Source organism: Ranitomeya variabilis, chromosome 4 (genome assembly GCF_051348905.1).
Source record: "Ranitomeya variabilis isolate aRanVar5 chromosome 4, aRanVar5.hap1, whole genome shotgun sequence".
Classification (NCBI taxonomy): Eukaryota; Metazoa; Chordata; class Amphibia; order Anura; family Dendrobatidae; genus Ranitomeya; species Ranitomeya variabilis.
The window spans coordinates 629,211,077-629,230,917 of NC_135235.1; the positions used below are offsets into that span (position 1 = coordinate 629,211,077).

General features: G+C 42.6%; 1 protein-coding gene across 1 annotated transcript in view; it reads right to left on the reverse strand.

Moving 5' to 3' along the window:
* Positions 1–14,446: 14,446 nt before the first annotated feature.
* LOC143768139 (uncharacterized) overlaps positions 14,447–19,841 on the reverse strand; it is a 103,113-nt gene continuing 97,718 nt past the window's right edge. Inside the window, exons 17-18 of the mRNA XM_077256826.1 lie at positions 19,510–19,600; positions 14,447–16,514 (exon numbers count right to left, since the gene is read on the reverse strand). Coding sequence (XP_077112941.1) covers positions 15,241–16,514; positions 19,510–19,600 — 1,365 coding nt within the window. The 3' untranslated portion in view covers positions 14,447–15,240. The remainder of the gene's footprint in view (positions 16,515–19,509; positions 19,601–19,841) is intronic.

The following is a 19,841-nucleotide window of genomic DNA, read 5'->3' on the forward strand; positions in this document are numbered from 1 at the left end:
GCACAGGACCTGTGATGAGGTCACAGGAGGGGAGGAGTCAGGAGTCACATGATCAGGGGCCTGCAGCAGGACTTTGTTGTGCTGGTTGTCATGGTGTTGGATGAGGGGAATTTTATGTGAGGGGGTCAGGAGGGGTCTACAGTGTGGATGTAGCAGAGCCGTGTGTGTACGAGGTGTACGGAGCGGAATCATGCATGTACGAGGTGTACGGAGAGGAGCCGTGTGTATAAGAGGTGTACGGAGCTGAGCCGTGTGTATAAGAGGTGTATGGAGCGGAGCTGTGTGTGTACGAGGTGTACGGAGAGGAGCCGTGTGTATAAGAGGTGTACGGAGCTGAGCCGTGTGTATAAGAAGTGTACGGAGCGGAGCTGTGTGTGTACGGAGAGGAGCCATGTGTATAAGGGGTGTACGGAGAGGAGCCATGTGTGTACAAAGTGTACGGAGAGGAGCCGTAAGTGTACGGAGTGGAGCTGCGTGTGTACGGAGAGGAGCCATGTGTATAAGAGGTGTACGGAGAGGAGCCGTGTGTGTACGAAGTGTACGGAGAGGAGCCGTAAGTGTACGGAGCGGAGCTGTGTGTGTACGGAGAGGAGCCATGTGTATAAGAGGTGTACAGAGCAGAGCCGTGTGTGTACGAGGTGTACGGAGCGGAGCCGTGTGTGTACGAGGTGTACGGAGCGGAGCCGTGTGTGTACGAGGTGTATGGAGAGGAGCCGTGTGTGTACGAGGTGTATGGAGAGGAGCCGTGTGTGTACGAGGTGTATGGAGAGGAGCCGTGTGTGTACGAGGTGTATGGAGAGGAGCCGTGTGTGTACGAGATGTATGGAGTGCAGCCGTGTGTGTACGGAGCAGAGCCTTGTGTGTACAAGGTGTACAGAGCCGTGTGTGTACGACACATACCTCACAGAAGTTTCTGTGTGGGGTCAGGAGGGATTTACAAGATGGATGTAATCATTTCAAGATATTTGACTAAGGGTCCCTTTCCACTTGCGAGAAAAAAAACGGTCCGTAATCTGGACCGAACATACGGATGTAGCGTATGCGATTGTCATGCGAGTGCAATGCGATTTTTAATCGCATCATCCGTATGACATTCGTATTACTGTCCGATTTTTACGCACCGGAGTCCTTTGAAGAGCCGGTAATTCAGCACGGTGTACAGTAAAATCACACTGACAGGTTAGAATAGAGTAGATATATACACATAGAATACGTATATATACATATATATATGTCAGTGAGACACATATGTATTTTTATATTTAATGCAGCGCGATATAGCATAAAAGCCGCTAATTCAATTGCCGGCTTTTGCTCTCTCCTTCACAAACCCGACAGGATATGAGACATGGTTTACATACAGTAAACCATCTCATATCCCTTCTTTTATAAGGCTACGTTCACATTTGCGGTGTGCGCCGCAGTGTCGTCGCCGCAACAAAACGCATGCGTCGTGCGGCCCTATCTTTAACATTGGCGCCGCATGTACATGCGTTGTCATGCGTTTTGGTGCGTTGTACGCCGCATGCGTTTTCCAATAAAAAATGCAAAACATTGTCTAGACTTTGTCTAGACAAAAAAAAACCACTATATATATAGAAAAAAAAAGGGGTTTGGCATTGTCTTTCACAAGGCTATCAGACAAGACAAGTCACTGAGGAGAAACCTGCTTTCAAAACCTGTAAGTATATATTTCTCTTTGCATATTTTTTATTCTGTGTTTTATTTTTTGATTTTGATTTAATTTGTGCAATGTTTGGTGTGTACTATTGTACGGTTATGGCACTGTGGGTTGTTATTGAAAAAGTGTTTTATTTAATCTGGTTCTGATGTACTTCTGGCGTTATATGCTGGCGTTTATTGTCTTCGGCCTTTCTTGGTTTTGGATTGGTTTTATGGATTTTGGGTTGTTCTGGTGTCATGCGGTTGTTCAATGTCTTTAATTTGGCAGATTTTTATGTTAAATTTCTGGTTCATGTCTTTTTATGGTTTCTATTGTTGGGGGTAACCGTATGGCGTTTTCTTGGCTCATGTCTTGCTGTGTTTTATTATGCTGTTGGCATTTTTTTTTCTTTCCTTGAGTGTCTTTTCTTGCTGGTGGGGGGGCTACATTTATGATGTTTCATTTGTATTGTATTGTTCTGTGCTGCTATGCCATTCTCTTTTCAATTGTATTTTCCCTTTTTTTTTTTTTTTTTTTTAATCTATGATGGTTTTACGTCGTTTTCCGTATGGCTTCCGTATGTATCTCCTTTCTTGAATGTTTCCATTGCCAAGTGTGTAGTATGGCCTTTATTTTTATTTTTTTTTAGTTGGGGCCCTTTTTTTAAATTTATTGTGTTTTCTTTTCTATTTGACTATGGTTTATCTTTTGGGTTGCTGTATATTGTAACAGCGGTTGTCCCGTAATGTTTATTGCTTATTATCTAGAATGGTATTTATCGCCTTTTTCTGATGTATTTCGGTGGATGTCACCAGATGGTGTTGTTTTGGATCATGTCTTGTTGTAATTGTAAATTATGGCGTTCATTAGTTTGCTATTTCATTGTGCCTTTTTTTTTCCTGTAAGGTTTTTTTTTTAAGTTTTTATCTTTAAAAATTTTGACATAGGTGTCTATTTTTGCTTAATTTTGTTTGGGTCTATTCTTGTATTGTTTCTTCGATTGTATTCTCTTGCAATGTATGGCGTTGTGGTGTCGCTTTTTGAGTTTGCATTGTCCTATCAGTCAACAGTCAATTGTGGTTGTTTTAATGTTTTGGGCCTATTTTATTGTATGTGGCATTGGATGTGATTTTTTGATCATTTTTTCATTGCAGAACAAACTTGCAAGAATGGCGAGTGAGTCAGAACATAGCCAATCGGCGCGGGGGAGTGCGGTGAGTAATTATGTCCAGTTGCTTACTATTCGCTGCCATTTGTAGCATTGACAATAATTTTTGTATACAATTTTTCCAGGCTTCTTCAAGTGAGGGAGAAGGCACACAGCGGGAGCAGAGAGATCGGGGCCAAGATGTGGCGTCAGGCCGGCGAGTGAGTATTTTTTTTTTTTTATCTTTTTTTTTGAGTAGCATCCTGCTGTGAGGAACATTACATTTGAGGAGCATCCTGCTTTCACTAGGGTTGTTTACTAAAGGTACCTTCACACGAAGCGACGCTGCAGCGATAGCGACAACGATGCCGATCGCTGCAGCGTCGCTGTTTGATCGCTGGGGAGCTGTCACACAGACCGCTCTCCAGCGACCAACGATGCCGAGGTCCCGGGTAACCAGGGTAAACATCGGGTTACTAAGTGCAGGGCCGCGCTTAGTAACCCGATGTTTACCCTGGTTACCAGCGTAAAAGTAAAAAAAACAAACAGTACATACTCACCTGCGCGTCCCCCGGCGTCCGCTTCCTGACACTGACTGAGCTCCGGCCCTAACAGCACAGCGGTGACGTCACCGCTGTGCTTTCACTTTCACTTTGCGGCCGGCGCTCAGTAAGTGTCAGGAAGCAGACGCTGGGGGACGCGCAGGTGAGTATGTACTGTTTGTTTTTTTTACTTTTACGCTGGTAACCAGGGTAAACATCGGGTTACTAAGCGCGGCCCTGCGCTTGGTAACCCGATGTTTACCCTGGTTACCAGCGTAAAAGTAAAAAAAACAAACAGTACATATTCACCTGCGCGTCCCCCGGCGTCCGCTTCCTGACACTGACTGAGCTCCGGCCCTAACAGCACAGCGGTGACGTCACCGCTGTGCTTTCACTTTCACTTTGCGGCCGGCGCTCAGTAAGTGTCAGGAAGCAGACGCTGGGGGACGCGCAGGTGAGTATGTACTGTTTGGTTTTTTTACTTTTACGCTGGTAACCAGGGTAAACATCGGGTTACTAAGCGCGGCCCTGCGCTTGGTAACCCGATGTTTACCCTGGTTACCAGTGTAAAACATCGCTGGTATGGTTGCTTTTGCTTTCAAACACAACGATACACGGCGATCGGACGACCAAATAAAGTTCTGGACTTTATTCAGCGACCAGCGACATCACAGCAGGATCCTGATCGCTGCTGCGTGTCAAACTAAACGATATCGCTAGCGAGGACGCTGCAACGTCACGGATCGTTAGCGATATCGTTACAAAGTCGTTTCGTGTGAAGGTACCTTAAGCTTAATTACATTATAGCTTTTCAGGGCAGCAAGTATTGGGGGAAGGTAAAATAAAGTTGAACTCCCTGCACACAAACATTCCAAAATACAGGTGTAGAAAACATCAATATACATACATCAAATGGCAAAGGATAGGGCAAAGGTACCTATCATGCCAGGTGCTGGTGGTTGTTAATATTTGCATATTTATAACCTATTTGTTTTCAAATTTTTCTAGGTTTCACAATGGGACCAAGGAGACAGTATAGATGTGGACCTCCTGATCTCCAGCATCCAGGAGCGTGGCCCGTTGTGGGACAGCCGTGACCCTCGGCACATGGACCAGGTGGTGTTGAGGCGTTTGTGGGCAGAGGTGGCAAAGTTGCTGTGGGATGGCTTTGACAGTGCCTCAGCGAAGGACAAAGGCAACTTTCGTGAGTATTGCAGAGACGCTGCTATGACCCATCTTGCCAGGATAAACACAACCGTGTGTGATGCGATCAACGCCTAAACTTTGCATCGCACACGGTTGTTTTATCCTTTTAAAATGCTAAATATGTAACCATTTTTTTTTCTTTACATTCACAGTTAAAAAGTTGAGGACCAGATGGCGATCCATGAAGGACCGTTTCAATAAGGGGATCCGTGCTGCGGAGGAGCAAGCTCGGAGTGGTGCTGCTGCGGCCAAGTCTGTGCCATACAAGTACAACAGGGCACTACAGTTCTTAAGACCGGTCCTTGGCCGCCGACAGTAAGTATTTTGTCCACATACCATATTGCACATCCACATTGTACATTGCCCAGACACATAGCATATTGCACAGCCACATAGTACATTGCCCAGGCACGTACATTGTGCATCCACATAGTATATTGCCAGGCCACTATATCGCAGCCACATAGTACACGTTATAGCCACGTATCCACATAGTATATTTCCAAAGGAACATAGTGTATTGGCCATCCATGCAGTCAGTGTAGCATATTGGCCATCCTTTTACCCTAGTGGAATGGTATATAGCCCATTAGTAATTTTTTTGGTTAGGCGTGAGTCATTGTAGTCCATGACAGGTTACGTTCTGAGTCAGGGTAGTTCTCATCGCAGGAATAATGATGACGTCTGGATCACATGATCCTAACGTCATGGCCGTTCCTGCGATCAGATCAGCAAAGTGACTGGTTTTTTTTTTGTTTTTTTTAAAAATGTTTTTCTTGACTTTAAATTTTATACTATTTTGGCGGCATAGGCAGCATCAAGAAAGATTTTTTGTCAAAATTTTTTTGAAAACGATGACAGAGGTATGCATTGGCTTTGGCAGCGGGAATGACCAGTCATTTTCTGCCGTAGGTATGTCCATGATTGTTATCGTCAGCCCTAATGGTCAGCTGGCGATAACAATCAGCAATTTATTATAGGCCACACAGACTGAGAGACAGGGGATTGTAATGTATTGATGTGTCATGTAATGTTAATTTTATTACAGGAGTTGGCGTATGTGATAGGTAATTAATTGAAGGCTAATTCTTTCCTTATCTTTTCACAGGACACACAGCAGCACCCTCGAGCTAGCTCGCCCCGCAGATGCGGACCTTCATGAATCGCCATCTGACCCGTCACAGCCCTCCCACAGCGACAACAGGCTTGCACCACCATCTGGAGAACCGGCAGCCGGTCCATCAGGTGTTCCCCTGCACGAGGCCTCTGGCGCACCTTCATTTGGGAATTCCCGACAGCGCCAGCGGGCCTCGGACAGGCCAGCCATGCCCGAATTTTTGCATTTGAGCACGGTTTTCCAGAACTGTTTCAAGGCGTTGAGCGATAAAATGGACACTCGTCTGTCCAGTATCGAACAGCGCCTTGAAAATCTGGAAGCCGAGCTCTCGAATCCGGCCAAACATTTTTTAAGTACTATTGGTAAGGGCATGGTGGAACACCTTACGCCGGAACTCCAGATTTCGGTGATGCAATCCTGCAACAATGCCTACGTGAGGGCTCTGCAGCAGGCTCGGGTCATGCAGTCAGCGACACTGCCCGTAGTGCCGTCGCTGGCTAGCATGACTCCGACTCCTGCTGCAGAGCCACTCCAGCCACCCCACCCTGGTCCAAGTGCCGAGCAACGAGACCACAGGCACCATAGCAGTGTGCCGCTGACTCCTGCTCCTGCCAGGCCCTCATCCTCCCGCAGCCATCATTCTGGGGGAGCTGCCGCAGTTGGAAAGAAAAGAAAGCACAAAAGAAAGAGGACACGCACTGAGGCTCTGGCTGCTCCAATACAAACAAGTACACGTCGGGGCTCTAGCCGCAGCAGGAGCAGCCAGAGCCAACCAAGAACCTCGCAAAGGCTCGTGTTGCCTCCTCCCTCCCCTACAGAGGTGGCGGTTTCCTCCCCATTATACCCTGCGGAGGGTTTGGACCTGCCATCCAGCCTCCTGGACTATAGGTCAACATCCTCCTCGTCGTCATCATCCTCATATTCCTCTCCCCATTCCCACAAAGATACATACCATTCCCCCATGGTGGCACAGGTTGATACCCCCTAAGTTTATTTCCCCTTTTTTTTTCTGTTTCCCCCCAATAAAAAAATTTTGTTTTAAAACAACAATATTTGCTCTTATTTTCCAGTATACTTCTCGGCAAGTCACACCGTGCGCCGTCTACACATATTTTGTGCTTCAAACACCTCATATATGCAATGTCAGACACTATTTTTACCATTTTTATTTTGCCTTTTTTGGTGTGTCTCTCATTGCTGTATGAGGTGTTTACAAACAATAAAGTGTATGAGGTGTTTTCAATCACTAAGGGTATGTGTCCACGCTCAGGATTGCATCAGGATTTGGTCAGGTTTTTACATAAGTATTTGTAACCCAAAACCAGGAGTGGGTGATAAATACAGAAGTGGAGCAGATGTTTCTATTCTACTTTGCCTCTAATTGTTCCACTCCTGGTTTTGGCTTACAAATACTGATGAAAAATCGTGACAAAATCCTGATGCAATCCTGAACGTGGACACATACCGTAAAGGTACCTTCACACTTAACAATGCTGCAGCGAAACATACAATGATGCAGATCACTGCAGCATCGCTATTTGGTCGCTGGAGAGCTGTCTGTGTGACAGCTCTCCAGCGACCAACGATGCCGAGGTCCCCGGGTAACCAGGGTAAACATCAGGTTGCTAAGCGCAGGCCGCCGCGCTTCCGATGATTACCCTGGTTACCATTGTTAAATGTAAATAAAACAACAGTACATACACTCACAATTGCGTCCCCCGGCGTCCGCTTCCCTGCCCTGACTGAGTGACGGCCCTAACAGCAGAGCGGTCACATCACCGCTGTGCTGTGCATTCACTTTCCGGCCGGCGCTCAGTCAGTGCAGGAAGCGGACGCCGGGGGACGCGAAGATGAGTATATGTCCTGTTTTTTTTTAACTTTCACACTGGTAAACAGGGTAAATATCAGGTTACTAAGCGCCTCCCTACGCTTAGTAACCCGATATTTACCCTGATTACCATTGTAAAACATCGCTGGTATTGTTGTTTTTGCTGTCAAACACAACGATACACGGCGATCTGACAAACAAATAAATATGTTATATGGTATGGTATAAATTTTGTCTTTGAAGCAGGGTAGAAAACTGAAGAAATTTTTTTTATTAAAACACAACATTTTAAAAACAAAGGGTTCCAAGTTTTTTAGATAAGGCACATTACATTGGTGAACTATAGGTAGATGCCAAATTTCACATAACCAAACCAACCTATACGGATTAAATTTAGTGCACATTTACTGGAGAATTAGTTTATTATTATATTACATTTTTAGCATAGTCACACCAGAATACAGTCCAACAGTTTACTACACCATTGTATCTTGCCATGACACACGGCCAACATCTGACACAAAATAGGCCGCAAAACGATCCCTCATCTGCGCAATTTCCACACTTGTCCTCAGAGGATGATCATGGAAATCGGGCAATGGGTTGGCTATGGGTTCATCGAGATCCACGTTGTCTCTTTTTGGCCAGAATATAATTGTGGAGAACCACACACGCCTTCACCACCTCATCCACTGTCTCAGTTTTCAGATTAATGGCGGATCCTAATATCCGCCATTTGGAGACAAGGATGCCAAAAGCGCACTCCACAGTCCTTCTGGCCCTGGACAGTCTGTAATTGAAAACCCTTTTGGTGTGGTCCAAGCCCCGACTGGAGTAGGGTTTCAATAGGTTGGCAGACATTTGGAATGCCTCATCCCCAACCACAACAAATGGCATCGCAGGGCCTTCGGTGTGGGGAAGAGGTCGTGGCTGTGGGAAATTAAAATTGTTCCCATATAATTTTTGGCCCATATCCGACTCTTTAAATGTGCGCGAGTCATTTGCACGGCCAAACGCACCAATGTCCACTGCAAGAAAACGGCAGTCCGCACCGGCAATTGCCATGAGCACAGTGGAAAAGTATTTTTTATAGTTGTAGAAAAGGGATCCACTTTTCCCTGGCTTGGTAATCCGAATGTGCTTTCCATCCACCGCGCCAATACAGTTTGGAAACGAACACACTTGGTCAAATTTCTGTGCGTTGTACTCCCAGATTTCGCTTGTAGGGACGGGTAAAAATTCCTCCCGGAGATTATCCCACAAAGCGCGGCATGTCTCAGCAATAATTCCGGAGAGAGTGGAGACTCCAATCCGGAACTGAAATTGAAGGGATCTCAAGGTCTCTCCGGAAGCCAGGAAACTGCCAAGAAGATAAAGAAATTACATTAAAGTACATTGTAATTTATAAAAGTACATTGACCATACCACCCCCAAAAAAAATAAAAAAATAAATAAAAAAAAGGGAAGAACATATCACAGTCATTGAAACAGCTACGTACCGTAGAGTCACCAGCAGCCGCTCCTCTCCGGAGCTGCGTGTCCTGCCTGCTAATGTCTCCTTCCACCCGACGCAGAAGATAGCGGAAGCTGTCCTGAGACATCCTGGTGTATTCGAAATATTTCTCCAGGTTGTCATTCAGTTTGCCAAACAAGCTATGGTATGCTCCACGGCTCTCCCGGACTTCCAAGATAGGGTGTATCCCAAAGCGGCGACGACTCCATCTCCGTTTTTCCCTTTCCCTTGATGAAAACAGGCGACAGCATAGGCATGAGCCAAGGCAAATTCCATCTCCATATCCATGTAGATACTGTCCATGGGACGCTCCATCATGAATACCAGCAAAATGGGAGGAATTCATCTCTGCCAGGGTATATATACACAATTACATAAACACCAACCCTCTTCTAGCCATTGGTGGTCCTTATCTATTGTGTAGACACTTTTTTTTGTGGGTGGGATGAAGAATGACTCGCTGCACAAAAAAACGTATGCGGCGCAAAACGCTGCGTTGTGCATGCGTTTTGCTGCGTTTTTGTTTGCGTAGTGCGTTGCGGCGCCGACGCTGCGGCGCACACAGCAAATGTGAACGTAGCCTTACATATTCCTCTTCACTACTGTAAGAAGTGTCTGTGTGTCAAATTTGGGGGCTCTAGCTATTAAAGGGTTAAATCGCGGAAAAAATTGGTGTGGGCTCCCGCGCAATTTTCTCCACCAGAGTGGTAAAGCCAGTGACTGAGGGCAGATATTAATAGCCTAGAGAGGGTCCATGGTTATTGGCCCCCCCTGGCTACAAACATCTGCCCCCAGCCACCCCAGAAAAGGCACATCTGGAAGATGCGCCTATTCTGGCACTTGGCCTCTCTCTTCCCACTCTCGTGTAGCGGTGGGATATGGGGTAATGAAGGGTTAATGCCACCTTGCTATTGTAAGGTGACATTAAGCCAGATTAATAATGGAGAGGCGTGACCGTGACGTCATGGCAGGTCCTTCTCGCATACCATCCTTGCCACCGGAACCTGCCGCTTGCATGCAGCGGTCACCGGAGCGTCGGGAAAGGCGGCGGAAGGTGAGTATATAATGATTTTTTATTTTTTTTATTACTTTTAACATTAGATCTTTTTACTATTGATGCTGCATAGGCAGCATCAATAGTAAAAACTTGGTCACACAGGGTTAATAGCAGCGGTAACGGAGTGAGTTACCCACGGCATAACGCAGTCCGTTACGGCTGGTCTGAGTATTTCAGAAACTGCTGATCTACTGGGATTTTCACGCACAATCATCTCTAGGGTTTACAGAGAATGGTCCGAAAAAGAAAAAAAATCCAGTGAGCGGCAGTTCTGTGGGCGGAAATGCCTTGTTGATGCCAGAGGTCAGAGGAGAATGGGCAGACTGGTTCGAGCTGATAGAAAGGCAACAGTGACTCAAATCGCCACCCGTTACAACCAAGGTAGGCCTAAGAGCATCTCTGAACGCACAGTGCGTCGAACTTTGAGGCAGATGGGCTACAGCAGCAGAAGACCACACCGGGTACCACTCCTTTCAGCTAAGAACAGGAAACTGAGGCTACAATTTGTACAAGCTCATCGAAATTGGACAGTAGAAGATTGGAAAAACGTTGCTTGGTCTGATGAGTCTCGATTTCTGCTGCGACATTCGGATGGTAGGGTCAGAATTTGGCGTAAACAACATGAAAGCATGGATCCATCCTGCCTTGTATGGAGCATCTTTGGGATGTGCAGCCGACAAATCTGCGGCAACTGTGTGATGCCATCATGTCAATATGGACCAAAATCTCTGAGGAATGCTTCCAGCACCTTGTTGAATCTATGCCACGAAGAATTGAGGCAGTTCTGAAGGCAAAAGGGGGTCCAACCCGTTACTAGCATGGTGTACCTAATAAAGTGGCCGGTGAGTGTATATCTCTCTTGGTTATCATGTCAGTCATACAGTGGGGAAAATAAGTATTTTATACACTTCCGGTTTTGCAAGTTATCCCATCTATAAAGAATGGAACTTAATAATTGGTACAGAAACCTTTGTTTGCAATATCAAAAGTCAGACATTTCCTGTAGTTCATGACCAAGTTTTCACACACTGCAGCAGAGAGTTTGGCTCCAGATCTTCTATTGGGTTCAGGTCTGGAAACTGACTAGGCCACTCCAGGAGCTTGAAATGCTTCTTATGTAGCCACTCCTTAGTTGCCCTGGCTGTGTGTTTTGGGTCATTGTCATGCTGGAACAACCAGCAACGACCCATCTTCAATGCTGAGGGAAGCAGGTTGTTGACCAAAATCTCGAGATACATGTCCCTATCCATCCTCCCTTCCATACGGTGCAGTGGTCTTGTCCCCTTCGCAGCAAAGCACCCCCAAAGTATGAGGATTCCGCTGCCATGCTTCACGGTTGGGATGGTGTTCTTGGGGTTGTACTCATCCTTCCTATTCTTCCAGACACGGCGAGTGGAGTTGATATCAAAAAGTTCTATTTTGGTCTCATCTGATCACATGACCTTCTCCCATGCCTCCTTTGGATCATCTAGCTGGTCATAGGCAAACTTCAAGAGGGCCTTTCCTGTGCTGGTGTGAGCAGAGGGACCTTGCGTGGCCTGTAGGATTTTTAATCCTGGACAGCGTAGTGTGTTACTAACGGTAATGTTTGAGACTGTGGTCTTCAAGTCAATGACCAGGTCCTCCCATGTAGTTCTGGGCTGATTCACGACCTTTCTCAAAATCATCCTTACCCCACAAGGTGAGATCTTGCATGGAGCCCGAGATCAAGGAAGACTGACAATCATCTATGGGTAAGGCGGTCTCTATTTCCCTAGACTCTTTCCGATTTATCAATATATATACGGTAGATATCTTTATACCAACCTGACATTATACATTCTTGATGACCCTATTTTTTTCATTTTGTATTATTCTTTTAAATAGAAATAAGGTACTTTTTATAATGATTTTTTAGTTGGTACGTGATCAAATACTTATTTCATGCAATACAATTAAGTTTAATTATTTAAAAATAAAAATGTGATTTTCTAGTTTTTATTTTTAGATTTTGTCTTTCAAAGTTGAAGTGTACTTACGATAAAAATTACAGACCTCTCCATGCTTTGTAGCTGGGAAAACTTGAAAAGTCAGCAGTGTATCAAATACTTATTTTCTCCACTGTATAGGTTGCATGATAACATATTTCCTCTTTCCTTTTGATTGCATATGTTTTATACGTATCTTGATTAGAGTACAAAAATATACAGGTGGAACCGCCTACAAATAGTAAAACAACCAGCCCCCACTTTACTTGCGATTGATTGTTGTGATTGTCGAATGTAAAAAGAAAAAAAAAAATAGAGCATACTCGCCATGTCTGAGCCTCCTAACCCAAGCCACAGAAGTGGTAAGGAAAAAGGGGAGTATTGGTAAAAAAAAAAAATCTAAAAAAATAAATAAAATACTCACAGCTCCGCTGTTCGGTGTCCAGTCCTCTTCTTTTCAACAACACATGCAACATCTCTGACCTATTTCACTATAGGCCAGCACTTCCAACTGTGTCCAGGCCTCAAACGTCACTTCATGTTATAAGCTCGCGGTGCACACCTTGACGTCACTATGTTGCGACCTTACAACAGGAAGTAATCTCCGAGGTCTGGACACCCTGACCTATCGTCAAGAGGCCAGAGATGTGACATGTCATGTCTGATGAAAGAATAGGACCAAATGCAAGCATTGAGGCAGCAGGAGAGGTAAGTGAAAAAAAAACAAAAAACTCTTCTACGCCCTTCCCCCACCGCTCACGGTCTGTTCTTCTTTCTGTCATTTCGAGCCTCATCTCTGGCCTCTGAGGCCTGAAAGCAGCCAGAAGTCCTGGCCTTTAGTGAAGAGGCCAGAAATGCATCATGCTGCAGCAGAAAGAAGAGCAACGGGTAGTGATTGGCTAAGTGACCGTAGAGTTCAGCGAAGACGTATTAGTTTTTTTTTGTTCCAACTTATAGTACATACATATTCGTGTTACAAACAAATCTGCATAATCTATCTAGTATGTAAACCAGGGACTACCTGTAGTAAATCTGCTTTGTGGTCCCATTATTGTATCTTAATAGGAAGCTTAGATCTGTTTTTGCTTTAAAATATTAAAGGGGTTTTTGGGCTAGGCTACAAATTTTGGAATTCACTCTTACTGCAGATTGCTGAATCGTGATAGTGTGTTATGCACACACTGTCACGATTCCGTTATATTCCCAGCATACTGACCACAATTATGCCATTTGGATAGTTGCAGTCATGTGCCAACTAAAGTTTCAGCTGCTTCTGTCATTAGCACACAGAGAAGCAGATGAGAATCTAGATGGTATTTGACAACTATCATATCATTTGATTTAGTAACAAGTTTGAAATGGGTTGTCTGAACCTTCTCCTTTACACTTAATCTGACATCAAGTGTCGATAGACGTTGCTCATCAGGACAGGCGCTGAAACGACCACCTGAGCCACCAGACAATTCCTTTAAGAAGCAATTACACTATACATTTACATATTTACATTTTTCAAAATGTGGAATATTTTATACACATGATTGACATATAATTGCGTTATTTAGACTCTATTTGCTTTTCTACTGCACGTTGGTTGGCAAGTGCGTATATATTTCCTAATCATCATTTAGTGCCCAGATCACAACTGTGCAAAGTACCATCTACAAAAAGAGAAGCCAAAGCTACAAAAATAAATGTAGTAAGCAACGGTGTTCTAAGGAGGCAGTGTGAACTTGATCTACCCTTATGGCTCACTCACATGAGTACAGTATAACATGGTGGAACAATGTTATTCTATGGGGCGCTTTTTTTCTCATGCCGATCTCATGCGAGAGAATCAGATCCTGCCAAGATGACAATTGGGTCAAACTCTGGCAGAGTATGAGCAGAGTGTCATTAGCATATTTGGCTCAATTCTCTTGCATGAGAGAACATACGATCGTCTGACCGCAGCCTTAGCTTAGGTTAGGTGCTCATGCCATTGCATGGGGTACACCTGTCTGTGTTCCCTGTATTTTGCCGGTCAAGATTTGCTCCTCACCGATGCCAGTAGAGGCAACATCCCTCATTGTTGACAGAGGACTGGCAGGATGTGATTTGTTCTCATCTTGTGGCCTCGCTGGCGATTACCAATAAGCTGACTTTGCTTTATATGATCTGTCAAACCTATCTGACTCCTGTTCGTCTCCACGACATGAGAAAGGCTCTTTCTGCACAATACTATTGTTGTCATTCTATGATTGACAACTTTTGACATATGATGTAGTCTTAAACGCCTATATCCTCTTTTTGAGTAAATGTTTTTAGATTTCTGTTCTATTGTCAATTCCTATATTGTCTGAACCCAAGCTGGCATTATTTGGGTTGTTAGATGAAGAAAAATGGCAGCATCACACTCGTATCTTTCTAAAAAAAAAAACTTTATTCTTAGCCAGGGAAAAAAAATTGATCTCCACTGGATGGCTCCTACTATTAGCAGATGGAAGGTCCTGGTTAACACTACTATTCCATACAAGAAAGTTATTTTAAGATAAAGGATGTCCAGCTAAATTTCAAAACTCTTGATCCTCAAGTTAATTTTTGCTCTTATTGTGTTCTTTTTTCATATAGGTGTTCTGATTTTCTTTCCCTCCTCTGAGCCTGAAGTTTTGTGGACCTGGTACCAACGCTCTTCTGGCTTTTTGCTCATGGCTTGGATCTCTGATAATTCAGTTCTGATGTTTTATGTAGCTAGAGTGTCCTATATTTTTCTGCTGCATGCATATGTTCTCCCAGGCTGTAATAATATGACCTCTGGGTTTTCTTAATGTAACCACTTATTTTATTTTGGGTTTTTGTACTAATTTGTAGCTATTTAATTTTTACAATATATTAAATAAAATAAAAAAAAAAGGACAGGCAGGTCCACGGTAAGCAAGGATGTGAATATGTTGATGCCTAATTGAATGGAGAGATAACTTTTCTCTTCACCCAAAAGTATGCTTCCGGGACAGAATGGTACTAATTATAATTCTGTATCATTCTGTTCCAGAAACAATTTGGTCTTGGTGAAAGCATATTTCAGCTTCATGCACTTGGGACATGACACTATTATAAATCCATGGAAATGGCATCTCACCTGTATGAATTCTCGAATGTCTAACATTGATTTGTAAAACATTACTCATATTGTGAACATGAAAATGGGTTCACCCCAGTGTAAATTATCTGATGTTTAAGAAAATTTGATTTGTGTATAAAATATTTTCCATATTCTGGACATAAAATGACTGCTCCCCTTTCTGACTTGTTTGATCTCGAAGAAGAGATGATTTATCTGTAAAACAATTCCTATATTCCAAATCTGAATCTGGTTTCTTCTCTGTGTGAATTCTCTGATGTTTAAGAAAATTTGATTTGTGGGTAAAATATTTTCCACATTCTGGACAAAAAAATGGTTTTTCTCCTGTATGAATTTTTTTATGTCTAACAAGAACTGATTTATCTGTAAAACATTTCCTACATTCTGCACATGAATATGGCTTCTCTCCTGTGTGAATTATCTGATGTCTAACAAGTTTTGAGTTAGCTGTAAAACATTTCCCACATTCTGGACAAGATAGTGGCTTTTTCCCTGCGTGAGTGCTCTGATGTTCAACAAGATCTGATTCCAGTGTAAAACAGGTCCCACGTTCTGAACATAAAAATGGCTCCTCCTGAGTGTGAATTATCTGATGTGCAACAAGAAGTGATATATCTGTAAAACATATCTGACAATCTGGACATGAAAATTGTTTCGAGTGTGTTTGTTGATGTTTAAAAAAAGTTGATTGCTGGGTAAAACATTTTCCACATTCGGAACATAAAAATGGCTTCTTCTCTGTGTGAATTCTCTGATGTTTAAGAAAATTTGATTTGTGGGTAAAATATTTTCCACATTCTGGACATAAAAATGGTTTTTCCCCTGTATGTATTTTTTTATGTCTTATAAGAACTGATTTATCTGTAAAACCTTTGCCACATTCTGGACATGTAAATGGCTTCTCCCCAGTATGAATTATACGATGTCTAACAAGTTTTGAGTTAGCTGTAAAACGTTTCCCACATTCTGGACATGAAAACGGCTTCTCAGCGGTGTGACTTTTCTGATGTACAACAAGATCTGATTTCTGTATAAAACATGTCCCACATTCTGAACATAAAAATGGCTTCTCCTCTGTGTGAATTATCTGACAATCTCGACATGAAAATTGTTTCTTTGAGTGATCTCTTTGAAGGTCAGCATTTCTTCTGTGATTTTTAGCTTGCTGAACAGTCCGCAATGAATCAAAAGATGGGAACTGTTCAAAAGGATCAGATAATAAATCTTTACTGTAAAGGGATGAAGGTACGTCTAGGATAATGGCATGTTCTCCATATGTAGCTGATGTACTATCATGATCATCTGCTTTAAAATCTGAAGATATTAGATGTCCCACTGAGCTTCTGGTACAGTCATCTGCCAAGAATAAAGCCGATTTGATTAAATTGTATTAACCTTTCCTTGAAATTATACTATTAATTATATTAATATTAGCATTGATTGAAAACATTTGCAGGACCCTTGTCTATCAACCATCGACCTGCAAACCTCACCCTATCTGCCAGCATCCCGGGCTCTTCATTTGATTGTTTGGCTCAGCAAGAAGTCATGCCTACGATGGGCACAACGATGATGTTGTGCCACGACAACCCAGGAAATGAAAAGCCAGGAATTCCAGCAGGTAGATGGAGGTTCACAGGGCCGTGACAAATACTTTTGACCATGTGTAATTATATTTAAACATTTTTATCCAAATTGTAGTAAAAGTCAATTGACTAAGTCACCATTCAGACCTTAGTTATTTATCCCGCACACAAAAAGGGACTGATTTTCATCAGTGTTTAGTCAATACGTTGGTTTGAAACATCAATGTGTCAACCATTTTTCTCAAAAAAATCCTAACCTTTAAAAGCTTCTCTTATTCATTAATCAGTAAAAATGAACAGAACAGGGATGATACATGAATGGCATCCACGTACTCTCCTTTTATAATGGACAAGTTTGGTCCACGAGTCAAATGCCGTGAAGAAAGGAGAAGTGCAGCACATCCATCTGGTAGCATAAAAATCCCTTTATTCAAATTCCATTAATTTTGAATGGATCTATAGACAACATTAAAAACTAACATGTTTATGGCGAAACAGTCCATAGTCATACTATGATTAAGGACGGTTTCACCAAAAACATCACATTTTTTATGTTTTCTATGAATCCACTTGATTTTAATGGAATTTGAATAAAATGACTTACCTCCTACTGGATGGATGTTCTACACTCCATCTTTCTTCTTTGCATGCGGCTTTGCTTCACCAACAGGATATAGCACCCACCGCCTCAAGTCGCTCAGCAGCTCCTACTCTACTTCTTTGCAAAATTGACTAATTTGCTTGATGTACGAGTGAGCGCACACGATGCCAGTGGCTCATGCTGTCCATCAAACAAAAACTCCCCTGCCCATTAAAGAACCCGGGAGTTAAGGAGGTAGGGTGCTTCAGCTGTACAGGATAATACAACACTTTCAATGTATTTTTACAATAGTGTTTCATAGTATTTTGGATGGCTCAGGTTCTGTATGTCTCTTCCTCTGAATGATTTTCTAAGCTAATTAATGATCAAACCAAAGATGGAACCCTCATCTACAATCTAATATTGGGGATGTGGAGTTGATAAAAATGTCCCAACTGAGAAAAAATGTATATGTTTGGGAAGTACCGTAATACTGTATAAACTGATTTAATAACTTTCATAACATCTGATAAAAGTGTAGAAATAATATGAATATATTTTATATTGTAACAACTGTATAAAAAATAACTCTCTGTAATAACCAAAGTTTCCTAGTGGTAATAGAAAATCAGTTATCACCTCTCACGATTCACTCCTGGCCTTCAGAGCTCATTCTGGCTTCACGGATAGAACTTGTACCTAGTATAGTCTATGGGGTTGTTCACATGCCTGATTATTTTTTTTGGGGGGAACAAGTGGTCCATGCAAAATGACAGAGACATGCGAGTGTCGGATCAAAATTTGCAATGAAAGTCAACGGGTCCATGAAAAATAAATTAGTACTCGGGTGCCATCTGAGTGCTAAACGTTTTTCAGATTGCTAGATAGGAGAAAAACTAATAAAACATGAATGACACTTACACTAGACATCTTTATGCCACACAAGGTACAAATTAAAATGTCTGACTTTGACTTTGTGCTGTGCATGCTCAGCAGTAAAGTCGTCCTTCCTCAAAAGACTAGAAGTCAAATTCAAATTAATACAGGCATAAGAGTTCTCCAATTATTAAATGCATAATGTATTGTATATATTGAAGATATTTTACTACCGTACATTTATTATTCATATTATTGGCCATATATGAAGGAGTCGGAGCTGGAGTCACGGTTTGGAAAAATAGAGGAGTCACTACAGGAACCTTGACAACTAACTCCACAGCCCTGGTTAACAATCCCGATGCTGCTGCATTTGATAGTTTGAATACTATTTGGAAGGAATTACATAGAAATGTAAGAGTCTGGTAATAGAATAAAAAAATGACAGGGGTCGATCCATGGGAATCTCACTTAAAACGAGGCAAGGCCTGGGGTTGCCTACCAGGAGCAATAGGTGGAAGGCTGCTTCCACTGAAATTGACTGAATTAATATAGGCTTACAGTGGGGAAAATAAGTATTTGATACATTGTTGATTTTGCAAGTTGCGTACAAAGAATAGAGAGGTCTGAAATTCTTATCATAGGTACACTTCAACTGTGAGAAAAATAATTTAATTTGGGATGGGCTACAGGACAACAGGCAGGCAGCTTGGTGAGAAAGCAAAAGCTGTTGGCACAATTATTAGAAAATGAAACAAACATAAAATGATGGTCAATCTTCCTTGGTCTGGGGCTCCATGTAAGATCTCGCTTCATGAGATAAGGATTAGCGATGAGCCAACGTGTTTGGAAAAAGACAATGTCAAATTCGGCACAAATATTGCATATTCAGACTAGTGGTGCTTCTTCTTCAAAGAAGATACTTGAATCCAAATATCCTCTCAAACCTGGTCTTCAGGATATTGGTTCACAGGTGATTGAGTATTTTTGGGGGTTTGTAATTTTCCTCTCTTTACTAAATAGCATGTGACCACTGTAGCCAATCACTGACAACAGTGATGATCCATAAGTCTCTGCTATGGCCAGATATTGGCTGCAGCAATCTCATGTTTAGAAACAAAGCACAGAAAGTATCACCCCTAATTTCAGTTTGCCTAATGAAAGCTTACACAACAAATTTGTCTGCTAGAATACTCCACACCCTCAAATTTTTGCATAGCATACTATAAAAGAAACTCACCACATAATTGCACCATCCAGTGTCTAAGTAGAATTTGTGACTTCTCTGCATTTAGTGGTTCCTACTCACCTGGATAACCATATGTAGGAATCTCCTCTTTACACCACTCATCGCCCATCACATAAGTCTCTGTAATATTAATATGGGGCAGATCTTCACCCTGAAACAAAGATTGTAAAAGTCACAGACAGATGGAAAAGTCGTAAAAAAATCCAATTACCATGATGAGCAAAAATGATATTTCACACAGCTGCAGGTCTCCTGTATAAGCCCAACCAGAAGTTTCCATCACCAGAAAATTGGGGGAAGATCCAGACAACATCTAATGCCTATGATCAGCTTTATTCTGTAATCTCCAACAAGTATAAAACGTACACTGAATGGCCATGTTATTAGAGACA